The sequence below is a fragment of the Balaenoptera musculus genome, chromosome 11 (assembly GCF_009873245.2).
Source record: "Balaenoptera musculus isolate JJ_BM4_2016_0621 chromosome 11, mBalMus1.pri.v3, whole genome shotgun sequence".
Taxonomy (NCBI): domain Eukaryota; kingdom Metazoa; phylum Chordata; class Mammalia; order Artiodactyla; family Balaenopteridae; genus Balaenoptera; species Balaenoptera musculus.
The window spans coordinates 51,634,030-51,657,880 of record NC_045795.1 but is presented as its reverse complement, the minus strand read 5'-3'; the positions used below and the strand labels follow the sequence as shown (position 1 = coordinate 51,657,880).

The window sequence follows — 23,851 nt, the reverse complement described above, 5'->3', positions numbered from 1 at the left end:
GATCAACTAGCTTGCCTAAACTAGCAGGACTTCTGCCTAGGTGTTTGGTCAGAATGAGGGGATAAGTCGTCTACTTTGTGGCTGTCCATGGTGCAGAGGGGGTACCATCCCGAGTGTGTTTTACAATCAGTGTCTGTTCAAACACAGCATTTAGTGGGAAGGTCTTTTTTTTTTTCTTTCAGACTTTGCCGTGTGACCTCTGTCTTTCACTTGTCTCCCTGTGTCACTCTGAGGAGCAGCATCTTAGCAAGTTGGGAGGTGCTGGGGGTTTACCCCCTGTTAGCCTTGAGGCAATCTAAGGATTTCGTATTTGATTGTGTAGGAATTAGTAAACTCTTGACAGTTTCAGAGTGGAAATGGAGAGGTGAGTGGGTCCCGGGTCAGAGTCGTGACTCTGGAATGGAGACTAGTTATGGGGCTACTACCACCATCTATAATGCATAAGACAAAAATGGGGGTGTGGCCAGGGCAGGGCAATTGGGATGGAAAGGAGGGAAAAGTTTCTCATTTTTTCCTTAAAAAAATTTTTTTTTGTGGTAAAATATATGTAACATAATAAGGGACTTCCCTGGCGGTCCAGTGGTTAAGACTGCGCTTCCACTGCAGGGGACACGGGTTGAATCCCTGGTCGGGGAACTAGGATCCCACATGCCGCATGGAGTGGCCAAAAAAATTAACTACATAAATAAAATAAAGGATATGCAAAACAAATTCAATTTTTAAAAAAAGCTTTAAAAAAACCCCATAATGCCGTACCTGGAGTAGTCAAATTCATAGAGACAGAAAGTAGAATGGTGGTTAGTTATCAGAGGTGGAGGCGAGGAGAACAGGGAGTTAGTGTTTAATGGGCACAGAGTTTCAGTTTTACAAGATGAAGAGCTCTGGAGATGGATGGAGGTGATGGTTGCACAGCAATGTGAATGTACTTAATGCCACCGGACTGCACACTTAGAATGCTTAAGATGGTAAATATTATAACGTAGAACTTTAACCTCTGTTCTATTTTCTGTCTCTATGAATTTGCCTTTTATTTTTTGCTTGTTAAATCTGTGAAGATAGCTTGAGTTCTTTTCCTGCCAGAAGGTTGAGGGATAGAATGAATGGATATACACTTAAGGGCTCTTCCAATCATTGTTTTTTTTTTTTTTTTCTCTCTCTCTCTATATATAATTTTTAAAAATTAATATATTTATTTATTTATTTACTTTTGGCTGCGTTGGGTCTCTGTTGCTGCGTGCAGGCTTTCTCTAGTTGCGGCACATGGGCTTGTTGCGGAGCATGGGCTCCAGGTGCTCGGGCTTCAGTAGTTGCAGCATGCGGGCTCAGTAGTTGTGGTGCACGGGCTTAGTTGCTCCACCGCATATGGGATCTTCCCGGACCAGGGCTCGAACCCGTGTCCCCTGCATTGGCAGGCGGATTCTTAACCACCGCACCACCAGGGAAGTCCCGCAATATTTTTATTAAAAAATAACATCAGTATCTGATCCTATTGCACAGATGACATTATCTGTTGTGAGTTTCTGTTTTAACATATTTTTTTTCTTTTTTTAATTGCTCTATAGTTGATTTACAATATTGTGTTAGTTTAAGTGTACAGCAAAGTGATTAGTTTAAGTGTACAGCAAAGTGATTCAGGGACATATATATATATATTCTTTTTCAGATTCTTTTCCATTATCGGTTATTATAAGCTATTGAATATAGTTCCCTGTGCTATATAGTAGGTCCTTGTTGTTTATCTATTTCATGTAGAGTAGTTGGTATCTCTTAATTCCATATTCCTAATTTATCCCTCCCCTCTCTTTCCCCTTTGGTAGCCATAAGTTTGTTTTGTATGTCTGTGGGTCTGTTTGTTTTGTGTGTAGACTCATTTGTAAAAGTTTTAGATATCACATATAGGTGATATCATGTTATATTTGTCTTTCTCTGTCTGACTTCACTTAGTATGATAATTAGCATATTTTTCTATAAAATATCTTTATGGTGTATCCTACACCCCACCCCACCCCCACTTTCCCATCTCCAGGTTCTTTCTGGGGTGGCCGGCTGTGTACCTGATGAGACTGTCTATTGCATTTATATTTCCTATTTCTTATTGTTTGCTTTTATATATATGCTCTTCCTGTATCAGTTTTTCCCTCTTGAGTCTACCACCAAATAGTTCTTTAAAAGTTACTAATATCATTAAATCAGCTATACTTCAATTAAAAAAAACATTTAAAATAATTTAATTAAGTAATTAAAAAAATTTTTTTAAGTTACTAACATCAGAATTTTGTGGAGTCTTTCAGTATATTCAAAGCCTTTCTGATTAAATAATGGGAAACAATCTAAAAATTTTTGCAAGAAGTTGGCCTCTGGCCCAAATCATAATTTAAAAAAATTATGTTCAATATATGAAAATTAAAAGTTCTAAATACCAGCAACCTTGTCTTCATCTGTGAGCTTAAAATATATCGACAGGACAAACCCAATTTCTCTCCTTGAAATTCTAAAATTGTGAAGTGGGGCTTCCCTGGTAGCACAGTGGTTAAGAATCCGCCTGCCAGTTCAGGAAACACAGGTTCGAGCCCTGGTCTGGGAAGATCCCACGTGCCGCGGAGCAACTAAGCCCGTGCGCCACAACTACTGAGCCTTTGTGCCACAACTACTGAAGCCCATGTGCCTAGAGCCCATGCTCTGCAACAAGAGAAGCCACCGCAGTGAGAAGCCTGCACACCATGATGAAGAGTAGCCCCCTCTCGCTACACCTAGAGAAAGCTCACGCGCAGCAACGAAGGCCCAACGCAGCCAATAAATAAATAAATAAATAAAATAAAATAAAATTGTGAAGTGTTTTACTTTTTTTTGTAGGTGAAGTTCACTTTAGTTCTCCTTGATTATTTTCAATCTTTCTATTTCCCTTGTTAAAATATTTCATATCATCTTACCACCCCCTTGAGATAAAGAAGTACTTTTGGACAAAATGTGATTCCAACCAGAGAATATTTTATATAACTTAAAGGTTGTGCTTAGTAAAATTTTATCACTTGCTTACTCAACAAAATTTAGATACTATAAGTTTAGCCTCTAACCTCCTTTGACATAATCCTCACTCTCACTTTATGACACAGTCTCTTCTGTTTTATTTAATGGTTTAATAGAATCATGTTTGAAACTGGCTGGAAAGCAATTTCAAGAAACGGTTTACAGGCTACGTTCAATGGGCAAAGTTAGAGGATTTATTGCTCTTGGATATAACATTATTATTATTATTAAAAATTATGTGTTGATTGCTGGTGGTTGCACCTGGAGCCACGTGAGACATAAAGAAACCGTAATCACTGCCCTACGCCCCATTATCTGGCAAATAAAAACGATGTGTCTCTATATGGTTTCTCTGGCTCTACCTCAGATATTTTCCCCCTTAGAGTGAGATGATGCAGTTTCACCTTATTTTCACTGGCTCTCTTCCCATGTGTATTAGATTCCCTGGCAGTCAAGTTGAACTCCCTAAGAGAAAAAGCACTAGAGTGCTGAGGTGTACCAGTGACCTCTGCCGGCGCGTAAAGTTGATTCATGACTCCAGGACGGGCCTCAGGCTGCCTTTGCTCATTTCTGTGAGTGAGTGTTGGAAATAACCTTAGAGGTTAGTGTCATTCCAAACTCGCTGGAAGAGGAATTTCCCCACAGGAATGAGATAAAGGGATTTCTTCCCTCACATCGGCAAGGACACTTGGCAAACTCTGCTTGTGCCCACTTGACGAGCGTTGTCTCTCTTTAGCGTGTTCATGCCCACTGTACACTTTCTTCTCTGCAGGCCTGTTTACCAGATCGACAAGGGCAGGGGCCACGGGGGGATGCTCTCTGGACCAAAGGCCCTGCCCCTTTTGTTCTGGATTCCAGCTGAAAGCAGAGTTTCTTTCTTTTTTTTTTTTTTTTAATGCATATTGTATGCAAATCTCTCCCTGGCATCTTTATTATTTATTTATTTATTTATGGCTGTGTTGGGTCTTCGTTTCTGTGCGAGGACTTTCTCTAGTTGCGGCAAGTGGGGGCCACTCTTCATCGCGGTGCGCGGGCCTCTCACTATTGCGGCCTCTCTTGTTGCGGAGCACAGGCTCCAGACGCGCAGGCTCAGTAGTTGTGGCTCACGGGCCTAGTTGCTCCGCAGCATGTGGGATCCTCCCAGACCAGGGCTCGAACCCGTGTCCCCTGCATTGGCAGGCAGATTCTCAACCACTGCGACACCAGGGAAGCCCCAGAGTTTCTTAAAGCACGGCTTTCCAGCTCTCTAAGGAAGAAAGGCGGGAGGGAAGGAAGGATAGAAAGAAGGGAGGAAGGAAGGCATTTAGAATTAGGCAGTCACTCAAAAGATTTATTTGTTTATTTACTTATATATTTATGGGACTTCCCTGGTGGTGCAGTGGTTAAGAATCTGCCTGCCGATGTAGGGGACACGGGTTCGAGCCCTGGTCTGGGAAGATATCACATGCTGTGGAACAACTAAGCCCGTGTGCCACAACTACTGAGCCCACGCGCCTAGAGCCCGTGCTCCGCAACAAGAGAAGCCACCGCAATGAGAAGCCAGCGCACCACAACAAAGAGTAGCCCCCGCTCGCCATAACTAGAGAAAGCCCGCATGCAGCAACAAAGACCCAATGCAGCCAAAAATAAAAATAAAATAAATTTATTCATATTGAAGTATAGTTGATTTACAATGTTGTGTTAATTTCTGCTGTTCAGCAAAGTGATTCAGTTATACATATATATATATTCTTTTTTTACATTCTTTTCCATTATGGTTTATCATTGGATATTGAATATAGTTTCTTGTGCTATACAGTAGGACCTTGTTGGTTATCCATCCTATATATAATAGTTTCCTTCTGCTAACCCCAACCTCCCAATTCTTCCCTCCCCCAACCCCCTCTCCTTTGGCAACCACAAGTCTGTTCTCTGTGTCCGTGAGTCCGTTTCTCTTTCGTAGATAGGTTCATTTGTCCCATATTTTAGATTCCCCATGTAAGTGATATCATATGGTATTTGTCTTTCTCTTTCTGACTTACTTCACTTAGTATGATAATCTCTAGGTCTATCCATGTTGCTGCCAATGGCATTATTTTATTCTTTTTTATGGCTGAGTAATATTCCATTGTCTATATGTACCACATCTTCTTTATTCATTCATCTGTCGAGGGACATTTAGGTTGCTTCCATGTCTTGGCTATTGTGAATAGTGCTGCTGTGAACATAGAGGTGCATGTATCTTTTTTTAAAAATTTTATTTATTTATTTATTTATTTATTTTTGGCTGTGCTGGGTCTTCGCCTCTGTGTGCGGGCTCTCTCCAGTTGTGGCGAGCGGGGGCCACTCTTCATCGCGGTGCGCGGGCCTCTCACCATCACGGCCTCTCTTGTTGCGGAGCACAAGCTCCAGACGCGCAGGCTCAGCAGTTGTGGCTCACGGGCCTAGTTGCTCCGTGGCATGTGGAATCTTCCCAGACCAGGGCTCGAACCCGTGTCCCCTGCATTGGCAGGCAGATTCTCAACCACTGCACCACCAGGGAAGCCCGCATGTATCTTTTTGAATTATAGTTTTGTCTGGATATATGCTCAGGAGTGGGATTGCTGGATTATATGGTAATTCTATTTTTAGTTTTTTGAGGAACCTTCATACTGTTTTCCATAGTGGCTGCACCAACTTACACTCCCACCAACAGTATAGGAGGGTTCCCTTCAAAAGATTTTTGTAATGGACTGTGCTAGGCTCTCTGATGATGGGGCGGGCTGGGGGGGAACACAGGTAAAATATAGAAGGAACCTTTCCCAAGCAGGGTATAGGTAATTAGAGAGGATAAACCATGTGTTCCAGTAACTGCAGCACAAGGTCAAAAGTGGGAAGTGCCACAGGAGGTCTAGATGGAGAGCTGGGGAATCCAGAGCACAGAGCAGACTTCTAGTTGGTCCTCACATCCATCCATAAGGACACAGCAAACTAAAAATGCACCATACCTTCCACAATCTCTTTTTCCTCCTACCTTCCATCAATTATTTCTCATAAAAGGAGCAGATTTCTTAGCAATAGAAAAGGAAAGACGACAGAATGAAGAGGATACCAAACATTTAAAAATACAAACAAGGAAATAAAGAATCTGTGAGCTCCAAATGTTTCCAACCTGCTTAGAGAGGCTTAAAATATAAAAACCACCTCTTTGTAACATTCTTCCTTTTCAAGAAAAGGGAAGAAATACATTTTATATTGCAATTAAGTGTGCATATTATGTGTGTGGGTATGCGTGTCTGTGTCCAAAACACAAGTTTTACAAACCAATACTTGCGATGAAAGAATTATCTGTTATCTATTCTGTAGCTGATGGTGGCTGGGATGTAGAGGGTGAGGGAAGAGAGCACTCTGGTCTTTGGTTGAAGCAGTTGGGTCAGATGGTGGTGTCATTTACCGAGATGGAGAAAATGGGGGAGGGACATTTTTCAGACATTTAGAGAGAAGAAAGTGAATGGAATAAAGATCTCTGATTCGGCCATGTTATGTTTGCATTACTTACGATAGTGGCTCTCAGACATTTTGACTGTGACCCACAGTTGGACAGACATTTGACGTCAAGACCAAGTTGACTGCCACATCTACCTATGTGAGCACATGTGTGTATGAGAGAGTGTCTGTATGTCCTCCTTCCTGAGCCGGACCACGTAAGCTCTGGGCTGAGAGATGGGTTGAAAGATACCAGCTAAAGAGAGGACCTGCTGAAGTGGCGGGGGCATCATGAATGGGGAGGGAAATTCTCAATGTTTCCCTTAATCCCAGGCTGAGCCCCCATCCAGAGCCCACTTCCAGAACCCAGCGGCTAGTTAGTTTCAAAAGGCCAAGGTGACTGACAGATAGAAGACAGCTATCCATTCTCTCCATTGCTCCATCAGGAAGAGAACAGGAAGGAGGAAGCTCTAGGTCTTGTCTTGCTGTGAGATAAAGCTAAATTGTGAAGCCTGAAGAGGCGTCTCCATTTTTTGCAGGAATCTGCAGAAAATCCTCTTGCGTAAAATCTGAACACATTCCAAAAAAAATTTTTTTTAAAAAGAAAGAAAAAGAAAAACGGAATTCCCTGGTGTTCCAGTGGTTAGGACTCCGCACTTTCACTGCCGAGGGCGCAGGTTCAACCCCTGGTCAGGGAACTAAGATCCCACAAGCTGTGTGGCCGTGGCCAAAATTAAATTAAATTAAATTAAAAATCTGAACATATTCAATTTTCTATTAGTTTTTTTTTTTTTGAGCTAAACATACTGAAAAATATATAGAAAAATTTAGCAAATACTCCCATTTCCAACATCAAGATTTTGGGGTTATTTTTTGGCTTCATTGCCCGGCTTGCAGGATCTTAGCTCCCGGACCAGGGATCGAACTCAGGCCCTTGGTAGTGAAAGCACCGAGTCCTAACCACTGGACTGCCAGAGAATTCCCCCAACGTCAAGAATTAATAACTGTTAATGTTCGTCTGATTTGCATCTCGTCTTCTCATTAACGAATGTGAAACATCATAGATGAAGCCGGCATACCCTTTAATCACCGCCCCAACCCGATTCCTCTCCTGTTCTGTGCCCTGACTTCAGTCAGCCCTGATGAGTTTGGTCTGTATCTTCCAATCCATGTTTTATAATTTTCATACATAATCATTTATAGCTAACGTAAGGTATTAATTTACATATCATTTCATTTATTTATTTATTTTGGCCGCACTGGCATGTGGGATCTTAGTTCCTCGATGAGGGATCAAACCCACGCCCCCTGCAGTGGAAGCACAGAGTCAACTGCTGGACCGCCAGGGAAGTCCCCACATACCATTTTATTAATAAATGACTCCTTGGCTGGCCATGGCTCTTCTCACTCAAGCTAGTCTCCTAGAACTCCAAAGTTTGTCCTCTCTGGGCATGACAACAGTCAGTCTGGGGGCTGATGCAGATCTGTGGATGCCAGTGCAGCATCTCTGGCCCAGAAGTGAGGGTATTACCAAGGAAGTGAAGCGGGCTCTGGGGAATTTCGGTCCTGCACCTGCTTCCTCAGCTTAGAGCGCTCTCGGCTAAAAATAGCAGAAGTTGTGCACCATCTGCAAAGCGCAGCTGTGAGGGCCCCTGTTTGGAAATGAAGGGAACGTTAGCATCGCTGGTCATTTCCCAAGAACAATCTTTGTTCATGAGGCAAAATGTACTGCATATATTAATTGATGGAGGGTTTCCTCTCATGACCAGTGGTATGCGGTAGGATGCACCCTGGAGTAATAGTCACTAAGGGATCTTTCAGACACACATAATTCCTTTGGCCGTCCCTTTAGGCATCCCTGTAATCACATCAATCTGGGTTCTAAGTTGAAGTTATATTAATCAGAAAAGGAACTCCTTAAACAATATTAAGGTTCTTACAGAATCTTAGTGAGGACCAAGGAGTTGGTCTTGGAGGCCACGGAGCTGAGAACAGTGCCCAACGCCCTGCTCCAGCGTTTCTTCCCAGACAAAGCTCATTTCTGTGACTTTCAGCTTGTTTGTGGCTATGCTTCCTTATACTATAAATATTTTTATAAACTAAAAGTGTGTGTGTGTGTGTGTGTGTGTAGGTAATACCTGTACATGGTACAAAATTCAAAAGGTATGAAAGGATAAACAGGAAAAAGAAGTCTCCTTCCCTCTATCCCAGTGGCTCAATTTTCTTTCACAGAGGCAGCCTTATTTTCAACTCCTTGCATGTTTTTCCAGAGAAATGCTATGCCTATGCATAAATGTTTATAGATTTGTTTTTACTTATACAAATAATAGCACACCATATACCATAGAGTTTGTAACATGCATTTACCAACTAACACTGTATTTTGGAGATTGAAAATACAGACCTGCATCATTCTTTTCAGCAGCTGTATCACTCAGTCTAGGGTAGGTTAGGCTACAGTAACAAAGAGCCCCCACATGTGATGGCAGCATTACGCTGATACCAAAGCCAGACAAAGATATCACATGAAAAGAAAACTACAGATCAAAATTCCTCATGAGCACAAGCACAAAAATTCTTAATAAAACTCTATCAAATCAAATTGATCAATGTAGAAAAAAGGATTATACACCCTGACCGAGTGTATTCCCAGTATATCCTGTGTCCTAGGTATGAAAGGTTGAATTGGCATCCAAACCTTAATTAATTTAATACACTATACTTATAAAGTCAAATAAAGTAAAAGACTACATGATCATTTCCATAATATAGAAAAATCCAACATTCATTCATGATAAAAACCTTCAATAAACCAGATAGAAGGGTACTTCTCAATCTGATAAAGGGCATCCATGAACAACCTACAGCTAACATCAGTCTTAATGGGGGAGGACTAAATGCTTCCCTTCCCAAGACTATCTACTCTCATCACTTCTATTCAGCCCTGTACTGGAGGTCCTAGCCAGGATAATAAGGACAATAAGAAAACAATTCAACTTAGAATCAAACAGAACAAGATACTTAGGAATGAATTTATCAAAAGTAGTGCCAGGGACTTCCCTGCTGGTCCAGTGGGTAAGACTCCACGCCCCCAATGCAGGGGGCCCAGGGTTCGATCCTTGGTCGGGGAACTAGATCCCGCATGCGTGCTGCAACCACGAGTTTGCGTGCTGCAACTAAGAAGTCCTTATGCCGCAACTAAGATCCCAAGTGCCGCAACTAAGATCCCAAGTGCCGCAACTAAGATCCTGAGTGCCGCAACTAAGACCGGCCACAGCCAAAATAAATAAATAAATAAATAAATAATTTTTAAAAAGTAGTGCCAGATATATACACTGAAAACAACAAAATATTGCTGAGAGAAATTAAAGAAAATATAAATAAATACACATAAGTTCATGGATTGGAAGACTCAATATTATTAAGATGGCAATTTCCCCAAAACTGATTAACTCAACACAATTCTTAACAAAATCCCAACAGATGACTTTTTGCAGAAATTGATAAGCTGATCAGAAATTTTTTTAAAAAAATTATTTATTTATTTATTTTTGGATGCTTTGGGTCTTAGTTGCAGCGTGTGGGATCTTTCGTTGTGGTGCCAGGCTCTTCGCTGCAGTGCACAGGCTTCTTTCTAGTTGTGGCATGCGGGCTCCAGAGCACATGGGCTCTGTAGTTGTGGCACGCAGCCTCAGTAGTTGCAGTATGCGGGCTTAGTTGCCCCACGGCATGTGGGATCTTAGTTCCCTGACCAGGGATCGAACCCGTATCCCTTGCACTGGAAGGCGGATTCTCAACCACTGGACCACCAGGGAAGTCCTCTGATCAGAAAATTTATATGGAAACACAAATAATCTTGCAGAGCCAAAACAGTTTTGAAAAGGAAAAACAAAGTTGGAGTACTTATGTTGTTCAATCTCAAAAACTTACTATTAAAGCTCAAATGTGCATAAGGTATTATTATGCCAATTAGGGTACCAGTATACTGAGATGTGCTACAAAAGGGATGACTCTTGAAAACATTATGCTAAGTGAAAAAAGCCAAATGCAAAAAATGAGTATAGTATGATTCCATTTATGAAAAGTGTCCAGAAAATACAAATTTAGATACACGGAAAGTAGATCAGTGGTTGCTTGGGACTAGATGTGGAAGGGAGATTGTCTGCAAAAGGACTCTAGGGAATTGGAGGAAGGGGTGTTCTAAAATTCAAATGTGATGATCGTACAGTTTTGTAAGTTTACTAGAACTCATTGAACTGTGTACTTCAATGGGTGAATTTTATGGTATTTAAATTGTATGTCAATAAAGCTGTAAAAAAATAAAAAGGACAAAAGATAAAATTCAAATGCTGCACCAAATCATGAAAATTCACTGTCAGAGCCAATTGTATCATAAAAGTGCACAGGCATCCAGATTTCTGATGTTTTGTGTGATAGGCTCATTAACTCTGCTTCTACAGAGCATTTTGAGTGGAATTTGGAGAGAAATCCCTCCATCACTTTGGGGTCCACATTTGAACAAATATCTAGAACCATCCGAAGAAGCAGAGGCCCTTGCTACCCTGGCCAAAGATCACAATGTAATTGTGATTTAATTTCTATTTTCTAGTTAAATAGAAATAAAGGATAGGGCTTCCCTGGTGGCGCAGTGGTTAAGAATCCGCCTGCCAGTGCAGGGGACAGGTTCGAGCCCTGGTCCGGGAAGATCCCACATGCCGCAGAGCAGCTAAGCCCGCCAGCCACAAATACTGAAGCCCATGCGCCTAGAGCCTGTGCTCCGCAACAAGAGAAGCCACCGCAATGAGCAGCCCACGCACCGCAACGAAGAGTAGCCCCCGCTCATTGCAACTAGAGAAAGCCTGTGCGCAGCAATGAAGACCCAATGCAGCCAAAAATAAATAAATAAATTTAGTTTTTAAAAAAAGCTTTAAAAAAAAAAGAAAGAAAGGATAAAAAAGGGAACTAACTTGATGAAGAATCAGACTACAATTCAAGCTATTGATCATGGAGCCAAGTGGAGATAACATGATGAAAGACTGCAAACAATTTCACATTTAACAACTTGTATAATTGCATTTTTTAAATGTGTTGAATCTTTTTTTATAACTCACTTCCACTCAATTATTTACACATGTGACCAATCCCCATTAAGTGGTGTGTGGCCATTGAATGTGCGAAAACATCAAGTTAAGAAAATGCTTTCTATTCCAACTATCTAATAGAAGCTTACATGATCTTTGTCACCAGTCTTTCTTTGCAAATGTATTCCTTTCTTCAGAACTTTCCTCCTACCACACATTTCTGCTTAGTATGAATTTCCACCTCTCCTTAAAGACTTAGTTCAAATACCACTCCATAGCTCATTCCTTCTTGAGCTCTGATTATTTGTGTAAATAGATTATCAAGTATACTTGTGTACAAAGAATGGTGCCTCATTCCTGGTGCCTCTAGGGCACCCTGCACTTGGTAACCTCGAAGTGTTTGTTGTATTGAGTGGAATGTGCCACCCCCTGGTGGCTGAATAGAGGAACAACTTCAACTTTGCTGAAGGATGGCCCAGTTCTTCAAACTCCTGTGGACTTTGGAGGGCTCAAAAATGTGTGGAATTCAATTCAAGAGAGTTTTGAGGGTGATCTTCTAAAATCAGAATGAGGTGATGTTTGCATGACCCCCTCAAATCAAGAGTGGCTTGGGCTCTCTCTTGGTGGAAATTACCTTTTTTCCATTTCTCCCCCCTCCTCTTCCCCTCTCACTTTCCCTTTTTCTCCCTTGTGGACCATTTTTTTTTTTTTCTCATATCCACCAATTTTGAAGTTTTTCTTCTTTCACTTCTTGTTCTCAACTTTTCACTACTCAGTTCTTTGAAACTGTGGTTTCCTTTTGATTTCTGCTTGTTTATATTCCGTTATTTCCAATGTGATCACACAGGAAACAATATTTTCTTTCTTGTTGTGTTTAATGAACACAGAGGACCAAACTCCAAACTCAGCCACTGATGTTCAATTCCGGGGACGAAGAAGACCTCTTCAAAGAGGGTGTCTTGCATTTTTATTAACTTTCTTCCAATGTTGTTTCCCATCTATTCTCTTGCTCACTCTTTTTTTGGTACTTGAAGGAGTCTTCTTAGGGTGAACATACAGGTATTAGAGCACTCTCCACTCAACCAAAAAGCAAACTGAAGCAGAGTGAGAAGGAATACCTGTCTCTGATCACAGATACTCAATCTGATTCTTTTTTTAATTTAAGTATAGTCGATTTACAATGTTTCAGGTGTACAGCAAAGTGATTCAGTTATAATAGTATATACACATATATGTATATATATGTACAGATATATTATTTTTCAGATTCTTTTCTATTATAGTTTATTACAAGATATTGAGTATAGTTCCCTGTGCTCTACAGTAGGTCCTTATTGTTTTGTTTTTTTTTTTAAACATTCCACATTTTATTTACAATTTAAGACTAACGTTAATCTCAAAATCACATATCCATACATCTATTTCCTTTTTGTTGATTTCACTTAAATGTAAATGCATGGTTTGTCCAACAAAGACTGTAAACAACTCTTCACCGCGTCTGGTACATGGAACACCCAGGAACAGCTTGTAACGGAAATCCGTCCACCTCCCCACAACAATTTTATTATAAATACAGGTATCAAAACAATCCTGAACGTATTTTTGATACTACTAGTAGTCAGCACCTATACCGCTTCAAAAATGAACACATTTTGTGACAATATTCATTGTACCTGCTATTTTAGACAATTTGAACGGAAGCTCTTTCGCTAAGCAAGAGCAAGCCCTTCCGGGTTTTCCTTCTTGAGCTTTCTCTTCAGAAACACATCTGCTGGGGGCTTCCCTGGTGGCGCAGTGGTTGAGAATCTGCCTGCTAGTGCAGGGGACACGGGTTCGAGCCCTGGTCTGGGAGGATCCCACATGCCGCGGAGCAGCTGGGCCCGTGAGCCACAACTACTGAGCCTGCGCGTCTGGAGCCTGTGCCCCGCAGCGGGAGGGGCCGCGATAGTGAGAGGCCCGCGCACCGCGATGAAGAGCGGTCCCCGCACCGCGATGAAGAGTGGCCCCCGCTTGCCGCAACTGGAGAAAGCCCTCGCACGAACCGAAGACCCAACACAGCCAAAAATAAATAAATAAATAAATAAGGTAGCTATAAAAAAAAAAATTAAAAAAAAAATAATAATTAATAAGAAACACATCTGCTTGCACAGCCATCTGACACTTCTCGCTGTTCTTCCACCTGGAAACCTGAGTTCCACTCTGAGTACTCCAGGTTCATGCTTAAATGACGGTGCCTTAACAAGAAAAAAAACTGTGCTGAATTTTCCTCCTGTTACCTGAAAACATAATGGGTGTACATATATTAAATATACTCTTACAGATGTCCAGGTCATGTTTACCAGCTGGAATTATCTTACTTAATGTGTGGGTATTTTGCATTGTGATATTTAATCAAGACATTAACATGAATAGAAGGTTGTTGATTTAAGACAAGTTTTAAATCCACTAAAATTAATTGTTGTATGTTTGTCCTTCTGGTGGCTGTGGAAGCTTCATATTTTCTTTGGACATCATTAGCTGTCTTAGCTCTTGAAGTACAACTTTAATGCTGTATGAATTTTGCCATTTTGCTAGCACTGGTATGCTCCGTGCATCCACCATTCCACTGGAATTATTTATTCCTTTCATATTAATTTTGGTTACAAATCTAACTGATGGAGGTGCTTCTGGGTATTTAGGTCCACATTCTACTTTCAGGCTATATATTGTCTTCATAATTTGTCCTTGGTGGCTCAATAATCATGCCTGTCCACGTTGTAAGTGTCATATCTTCATCATCTTCAAGGCCCCAGCTAACCGTACCATCGCTTACTCCTTTTTGTCCTTCTTCAAGTTCTTGCAACAAGCGAAAATTACGAGGAACTTTAATGCCTGTGGAGACCGCCATCTTCTCCTGCAGCCCGACGCACCCCTTATTGTTTATTTTATATATAGTAGTGTGTATCTGTTAATCCCAAATTCCCAATTCATCCCTCCCCCCATCCCCTTTGGTAACCAAAAGTTTGTTTCCTATGTCTGTGAGTTTATTTCTGTTTCATAAATAAGTTCATTTGTATAATTTTTTTTAGATTCCATATATAAGTTATATCATATGATATTTGTCTTTCTCTGACTTACTTCACTTAGTATGATAATCTCTAGGTCTATCCATGTTGCTGCCAATGGCATTATTTCATTCTTTTTTATGGCTGGGTAATATTCCACTGTATACATATACCACATCTTCTTTATCTGTTCATCTGTCAGTCGACATTTAGGTGGCTTCCATGTTTTGGCTGCTGTAAATAGTGCTGCTATGAACATTGGGGTGCATGTATCTTTTCAAATTAGGGTTTTCATCTTTTCCAGATATATGCACAGGAGTGGGATTGCTGGATCATATGGTAACTCTATTTGTAGTTTTTTAAGGAACCTCCATACTGTTCTCCATAGTGGCTGCACCAATTTACATTCCCACCAATAGTGTAAGAGGGTTCCCTTTTCTCCACACCCTCTCCAGCATTTATTATTTGTAGACTTTTTGATGATGGCCATTCTGACAAGTGTGAGGTGATACCTCATTGTAGTTTTGATTTGCATTTCTCTAATATTAGCGATGTTGAGCATCTTTTCATATACCTGTTGGCCATCTGTATGTCTTCTTTGGAGAAACGTCTATTTAGGTCTTCTGCCCATTTTTTGATTGGGTTGTATGTTTTTTTTGATATTGAGCCTCAGCGTGATCTTTGTTCCCACTGCCCATTCACTGGTGCGCTAATCCATCTACAAAGCTGATTTCCAAAGCACTGGGATCAAACTTCTTTACCATAAGGTTTAACAGCTCTAGTTTTTTTTAGGAGTCTGTAATCACTTATTTCTTTAAGTTTAGCGATACAATGAATGTAATTGCTCAGAATTCACCTGGCGTGATAGAACGTTAAAGCTAAGAAGATAAATTATTTTTTAACAAATGAGAAAATCGAGGCTCAGAGGTGAAATGACTTACCTGATGTCACACAGCCTGTTTGTAACACAGCCAAGATGAAAACCCAGGTCTCTTAAATTCCAGTTTTGTGCACTTTGCAGTGCTGTGTGCAGTCTAAACACAGCGTGGAGGCATTAAGGCAGGGCACAAAGAGCCAGGACCTTGGACCCAAACAGACCTGATTTGAATCTCAGCCTTGCCACTTCCTAAATCACATTAGGTAAGTTATTTAAGCATGTTTCCTCCTCTGTAAAACTGATAGAATCTTGTACTGACCTTATAAAGTTGTTGTGAAAATTAAAAATATAAAACACTTAGCATAGGGAAAATGTGTAGTTCTATAAAAAGTAATTATATTTACTTAAGTTAATTATATTTAAGCAATCAAAATATATATATTTTGAGACCAGTATAGCATAGTAGCTAAGAAAGTGATCTTTGGAGTCAAACACCTGGTGTTTCTAGTTGTAGGACCTTTGGAAAGCTATTTACCTTCTCTGCGTGTTAGTTTCCTCATCTGTCAAATGGGAATAATAATAATACTTGTCTTTTAGGGTATCTAGAAGCTTGAATGAAATAATGTATGAAAAATTCAATGTGCTTGGCACGTAAGTCAAAGCTCAATAACTCAGGCCTCCTAATCGGCAAACCACTAAAGTAAAGAATTTAGTCTAGGAAATATTTTATTGGAAAATAGTATTTTCTTTGCAAAGTGATGAGGTTTGCAAGGAGAGCAGCAGTAATGACTTTTCATTGTCAAAAACGTGTTAACAGCCACGAAGCACAAGCCATGGGGCTGCCGGGTCTTTACAGTCTTTTCCTTAATTTAACTCCCCCAATAACCCGACGAGGTAGGTATCAGAATACTCAGATGCAGACAGATGAAGTAACTGACCCAGGGTCATCCTGCTAATAAGCAGTTTCATTCGGGTCCAGGTTGCTCCAAGCTCTGTACTATTATTCCGCTGTGCTATGTTAATTCTGTCTCCCCAGCTGAACTGGTAGGAGAATTAAAACCTGAGACTTTGAAAAACTGCACTAGATTTCGATAACCTATTCTAACCACCAAAAACTGTTAGAGATAGCATCTGTCCATGGCTTTTATAAAGTCAGGAAAAGCTCTTTTTTTTTTTTCTTTTTAAAATATTTATTAATTAATTTATTTTATTTATTTGGTTGTGCTAGGTCTTAGTTGTGGCAGGAGGTCTCCTTAGTTGCGGCTTGTGGGCTCCTTGGTTGCGGCTCGCTGGCTCCTTAGTTGTGGCTCGTGGGCTCCTTAGTTGTGGCTTGCCAGCTCAGGAAAAGCTCTTATAATGCTTAACCATTCCACGAAATCTCTTGATTATTCCTAAATGTAGCTCCTACCACAACTGGCTTTTAAACCCCGTATTAGTTTGCTAGGGTTGCCATAACAAAATGCTGCCAGCCAGGTGGCTTAAACAGTAGAAATCTATTTCTCACAGTTCTGGAGGCTGGAAGTCCAAGATCAAGGTGCTGGCAGGTTTGCTTCCTCCTAAGGCCTCTCTCCTTGGCTTGCAGACAGCTGCCTTCTGTGCACACGCATCCTTGGTGTCTCTTCCTCTTCATGTTTTGTTTGTTTTGTGGTAAGAACACTTCACTTGAGATCTAGTCTCTTAACCAGTTTTTAAGCGCAAAACACAGTATTCTTAACTATGTTGTACGCAGAGCTCCAGAACCTATTCATCCTGTGCTAACAGAAATGTTTATCCATGGAGCCACATCTCCCCATTTCCTCCTTCCCACAGCCCCTGGCAACCACCATTCTACTCTCTGCTTATATGAGTTCGACTAGTTTATATTCCTCATATAAGTGGAATCATGCAGTATTTGTCCTTTTGTAGCTGGCCTATGTCACTTAACATAATATCCTATAGGTTCCCCTATGTTGTTGCATATGTGCATATGACAGGATCTTCTCTCTTCTTTTTATGTATAGAATGTTTATTGAAGTATTGTTTGTAATGACAAAAATTGACAACATAAAACATCTCATTTTAAGTTTTTACTTAGACCAAACCAACTATGCTATAGACTTATGATGAAATACTGTTAAATCACATAATATAGCTTCATAGTATGCATAGTATACATCAAAGTGCTATAGTATTGATAAATCTTTACAAACATGGGATGATATTCACATGTGTGTTTGTGTGTAACAGGTATATATTTGGAGAGAGGAAAAGATTAGCAAAATGTACATTTGACTGTACAGAATTAGTAAGTTTGATTGGGTTGTAGCATCTTCTTTTTTAAAAGCTGAATATTACTCCATTTTCTCTCTCTCTCTCTGTGTACACCACATTTTGTTTATCCACTCATGTGTCAGTAGACATTTAGATTGTTTCCATATCTTAGCTATTGTGAATAATAATGCAATGAACGTGGGAGTGCAGATATCTTTGAAATCCAGATTTCAATTATTTTGGATCTATACCCAGAAGTAGGATTCCTGGACCTTATGATAGTTCTATTTTTAATATTTTGAGGAATCTCCATACTATTTTCTATAATGGCTGCATGAATTTGCATTCCCACCAACAGTGTACAAGGATTCCCAATTCTCTACATCCTGGCCAACACTTGTTCTTTTTGGTCTTGTTGATAATGGCCATCCTAAAACGTGTGAGGTGATATCTCATAATAGTTTTGATTTGCACTTCCCTGGTGCTTCGGGATGTTGAGCACCTTTTCACATACCAGTTGGCCATTGTATGTCTTCTGTGGAGCAATGTCTATTCAAGTCCTTTGCCCATTTTGTAATTGGGTTACTTGTGTTTTTGATATTGAGTTTTACAAGTTCCTTATATATTTCGGATACTAATGCCTTATCAGATATATGGTTTGCAAATATTTTCTCCCATTTCATAGGTTGCCTTTTCATTTTGTTATTGGTTTCCTTTGCTGTGCAGAAGCTTTTCAGTTTGGTGTAGTCCCACTTGTCTATTTTTGCTTTTGTGGCCTGTGCTTTTGGTATCAAATCCAAAAAATCATTGCCAAGACTGATGTCAAGAAGCTCTCTCCCTGTTTTCTTTTAGGAGTTTTACAGTTTCTGATCTTACATGTAAGTCTTTAATCCATTTTGAGTTGGTTTTTGTGTATGATGTCCTATAGGTGTGCAATTTCATTCTTTTGCCTGTGGATATTCAGCTTTCTCAACACCATTTGTTGAAGAGACTATTCTTTCCCCATTGTGTATTTGGCGCCCTTGTTCAAGATCAGTATGTTACCGACCTGCGTTCTTGGACTCTTTAATCAATAGAAATTGATAAGAGGCCAGAAGAGGAATTCAGGCAAGGCTTTACTGGGACTCATGCTGTAGCAGGGGGAAGAAAAAACAAGTAACATGTGTCCTTGCTTGCTCCCTGAGGTGGGGTGAGCTGGTTCCTTATATGGGGTGAGGGTGGGGGCGGATTGGTAGGTCAGGCAGGAGGGGTGGCTCAGGTGGTCTGCCCACCCCCTTGGTGGTGCTGTGTGCAGGGAGCATGCGCAGTACCCTGCTTTTGCTCCCGACACCTCAGAAGTGGCAACTGGATTCTGGCCTTTTTGTATCTTGTTCATAATTTGCCCCAAAAGGCACATGCATGCAGTTATTTTTAGTCCCTTATAGTTTCTTTGTCTTCTGTTGCCTGAGGAGATGTTTGTCCAGGTGCAAGCGCTGCAGCAAAGGGTCCCAGGTCCCAGGTCTCAGCCTGTCTCAAGTTCACCATATAAGATTGGGTTTATTTCTGGGTTTTCTATTCTCTTCCTTTGGTCTATATGTTTGTTTTTATGTCAGTACCATACTTTTAACTTCTGTAGATTTGTATTACATTTTGAAATCAGAAAATGTGATGCCTCCAGCTTTGTTCTTCTTTCTTGAGATTGCTTTGGCTATTTGGGATCTTTTGTGGTTCCATATGAATTTTAGGATTATTTTTTGTATTTCCATTAAAAATGTCATTGGAATTTTGTTGGGGATAATATTGAATCTATAGATCACTTTGGATAATATGGACATTTTAACAATACTAAGTTTTACAAGCCAGGAGCATGGGATGTCTTTCCATTTATTTGGGTCTTCTTTAATTTCTTTCAGCAATGTTTTGTAGTTTTCAGTATACCAGTCTTTCATCTCCTTCATTAAATTTATTTCTAAACATTAAAATTGGGAGTGTTTTCTTAATTTTTCTTTTGGATACAGTGTTAGTATATAAAAACGCAAGTGATTTTTGTGTGTTGATTTGGTATTTTGCCACTTTATTGAATTCCTTTATTAGTTCTAAGAGATTTTTTGTGGAATCTTTAGGGTTTTCTACATATAAGAGTGTGTCATTTGCGAACAGAGATCATTTTACTTCTTCCTTTCTGATCTGGATGGCTTTTATTTCTTTTTCTTGCTTAATTGCTCTGACTAGCACTTCCAATACTGTGTTGAATAGAAGTGATGAGAATGGGCATCTTTGCCTTATTCCTGATCTTAGAGGAAAAGCTTTCAGTTTTCACTGTTGAGTATGATGTTAGCTGTGGGCTTTTTATTTCTATTTATTTTATTTTATTTTAGAGGGAAGCACATTTTATTTAATTTATTAAAATTTTTTTTTTTGGCTGCGCCATGCGGCATGCAGGATCTTAGTTCCCCGACCAGGGATTGAACCTGTGCCCCCTGCATTGGGAGTGCAGAGTCTTAATCACTAGACTGCCAGGGAATTCCTGTGGGCTTTTTATATATGACCTTTATTATGTTGAGGTAAATTCTTTCTATAACTAGTTTTTTGAGAGTTTTCAATCATGAAAGGTATTTTTGTGGGAGAACGGGGCCTGGGACTTGTATTCCATCATCTTACTAATGTCACCCCTCTTCCTCCTCTTATAAGGACACCAATCCTATTGCATTAGGGCCCCACCCTTTTGGCCTCATTTAACTTTAATTACCTCTTTATAAGCCCTATCACCAAATACAATCATTTCGGGGGTTAGGACTTCAACATATGAATTTGGGAGGGGGGACAGTTCAGTCCATTAAAGAATCCAAATTTTTATCCTCAAGGTAATAAGAGTGTTTTCTATAAATACTTTCAGAAACACTTTGATTGACAAACACAGACGTGAATTTTGTGTCCAAGTCCCCCAAATTATACAATGTGAGCGCCAGAGGGGACCTTACAGATCATAGTTAGGTGCCTTCAGTTTTCAGTTGCTGAAACTTAGAGCCAGAATGGGGAAGGGGCTTGTGTGAGGGTCACACAGCTGGGACTCACTGGCACCCATACTGGAACCCAGAATTCCCATGTGGTGCAGGGGTCATTTGATTGCAGTGCACCTGGCTATTTCAAATCTGATTTTATATGTGATATCCTCCCTGCTATTCACCACTTTGAATTTCACCAATGCTTTCTTTATACCTAGGCAGATAGCAACTCAGCTCACGCCAAGCACATTTTCTCATTTTATAGATAAGGATGTCTGAGAGGTTAAGTCACTTGCTTAAGGTTCTCCAGCTCGTAAGAGACATAGCCTGAGGTGGATGTAGAGTTGCAGGTTTATGTGCTGGTGAATTGAATAGCTCACGTGTTTGCTCACTCTGGAAGCTGAGTCATCAGCTTCTTTCTCCGCTCCTATTATGACGTATCACGGCAGGTTCAACAACAGACAGCAAAAGAGGGCAACTACAGACCTTCACAGGGCACTGGAAAATGATTCTTTTGTTCTGATTCTTGTGCAAAAAAGGATTGCTGGGGAAAACAAATAATTTCTGCATGGCAGGGCCAGGGCACTTTAAGCAGATGGGCTGGAGAATACTTTATAACAAAAGCACTTTATAGTGATGGTAAAAATATCCTGTCCATGATTTTTAAAAATCTAAACAATGTAGAAAAGTATAAAGGAAGAGTAAATTTTCTTATCTTCCTGATCCATCCCCAGTTGCATTCTCCAGAGGTGATTATTACTACTTTCGTGCATGTACTCAGAAGTATATTTTAAGCACACGTAAGCACATATCTAATATATATAAATTATAGTGTAGGATAATACTATAGTTATTGTTCAGCAATGTACTTTTTAATCCTTAACAGTACATCTTGACATAGTTTCATATTAATATATGTAGTTCCATTTCATTCTTCTTAATGATGGCAAAATATTTCACTGTAGGAATATACCACGATTTATTTAGTTTTTCCTATTATAGACTGAATAATGCCCCCTCCCCCAAATGTCCATCTCCTAATCCGTGGAACCTGTAAATGTTACCTTATTTGAAAAAAGTCTTTGCAGACGTGATTAAGTTAAGGATCTTGAGATGGGGATATTATCCTGGATGATCTGGGTGGGCCCTGCATGAATCACAAGTGTTCTTTTAAGAGAAGTGTGGACAGGGACTTCCCTGGTGGTCCAGTGGTTAAGACTCTGCACTTCCACTGCAGGGGGCATGGGTTCAATCCCTGGTCGGGGAACTAAGATCCCACATGCCACGTGGCGTGGCCTGAAAAAAAAAAAAAGAGAGAAAGAGAGAGAAAGGCAGAGATCTGACACACACAGAGGAGAAGGTGATGTGAAGACAGAGGTGGAAATTGGAGGGTTGTGGCCACAAGCCAAGGAATGCCAGCAGCTGCCAGAACCTGGAAGATGCAAGGGACAGATTCTCTTCTAGAACCCATCCGTACTGCAAAACCCGGAAAACGAAATGCAACCCTTTTCAGTCTCCTTTGCAGCTGGAGTTCTTGGTGTGATGAAGTTTCAACAATTAGCTGCACTTGAATAAAATGTAGACGTGCCAAGCGTGGAACAGGCCATCTTCCCACGGCTCTTGCTGTTACTTTGCTTAGCGTGGTCATGGAGACACTACTAGAGCAGCATTTGGAGTCCAGTCGCTAGCTGTGAGTGTTGAGAGGCAGTTTTGGAAGCATCAGGCTCTGGCGTTTGCATTCTTGTGTCCAATCACTAGCTCCTTGGAGTCAAGCAGCTGTCGTGATGGTTCGGCAGCTTCCTGCCCTGTAGGTCACAGCTCCAGGTGGGATCTGGCAGCTGCTCCTCCGTGGCAGTTCTTAGTTCTTCCTCTGCAGCTGTGGCAGTGGAAATAACACCCATGGTCTGTTCTGAGAGTCATTCCTGGACACCCAGCCTAGCGCCTGCTTCACCATCCCTTTTATGACTTTATAAGCACCCAATTCCCTAAATTTAAACTCTTCCTGCTTATGTGACTTCATACATGCAATTAAACCCTGACTAATTTAAGGCCTACCTCACAACTACAGATGCAAAAATTCTAAATTAAATATTAGTTAACTAAATCTACCAGTAACTATGTATATATATATGGGTGTGTGTGTATTATACACACACATAAACAGACATACATGTACATAATGCAAGGATGCTTCAACGTTAGAAAATCTCTATATGCAACCGACCCTATTAATTGATTAAAGGAGAAAAATCACAAAATTATCATAATATAGAAAAAACATTTAATCGAATTAAACAACTCATGCTAAAAACTCTCAGAAAATTAAGAATAAATGGTAATTTTATTTTCTTGATAAAGGCTATTATATTAACCAGGGTACAGTGAACTGTTACAACAAAAATGTGTAAACAGTGGCCTAAACAAACACTATTTCTTTCTTACTTAACCATCTCACTGTGAACAGTCCTGGTCTGGGGGACAGATGACCCTCTCCATGTCATCATTCACGTTTCCAAGTTTCTTCTGAGTTATAGTTCCAGCATCCCACAGGGATGTCATTGTCGTTGGTGGAAGCTAGGTGGCTGCCACAACTAGGTTCCAGCTGTTAAAAGACATCACAAAGGAGGCATGGCCAGTGTCTTAAGTCCCAGACCCAGAACGACTCAATATCGTTTTTTTTAAAATTTATTTTATTTATTTTTGGCTGTGTTGGGTCTTCATTGCTGTGCATGGGCTTTCTCTAATTGTGGCGAGTGGGGGCTACTCTTCATTGTGGTGTGCAGGCTTCTCATTGCAGTGGCTTCTCTTGTTGCAGAGCACGGGCTCTAGGCACGCGGGCTTCAGTAGTTGTGGCTCGCGGGCTCTAGAGTGCAGGCTCAGTAGTTGTGGCACAAGGGCTTAGTTGCTCTGCAGCATATGGGATCTTCCCAGACCAGGGCTCGAACCCATGTCCCCTGCATTTGGCAGGCGGATTCTTAACCACTGCGCCACCAGGGAAGCCCGACTCATATCATTTTACATTCCAATAATGATAGTTTAGACACATGGCCTCGTCAAACTGCAAACACGTCTAGGAAACGTGCCAAGCTCTAACTCTGCTGCCATGTGTACACAACCATTATGCACCACTCCAGATCTGCTTGG

The 23,851-nt window shown here is 40.6% G+C and overlaps 2 protein-coding genes across 2 annotated transcripts in view; one reads left to right on the top strand and one right to left on the bottom strand.

The window, feature by feature from the left end:
* Positions 1–23,851, top strand: part of OSBPL10 (oxysterol binding protein like 10) — a 371,839-nt gene that overhangs the window by 31,540 nt on the left and 316,448 nt on the right. The window lies entirely within an intron of this gene.
* On the bottom strand, positions 13,689–14,439 carry LOC118903358 (ubiquitin-conjugating enzyme E2 variant 2-like). Its single transcript, XM_036868356.1, is given in 2 exon segments — positions 13,689–14,259; positions 14,261–14,439. Coding segments are annotated over 2 exon segments (435 nt in total). The 3' UTR covers positions 13,689–14,003.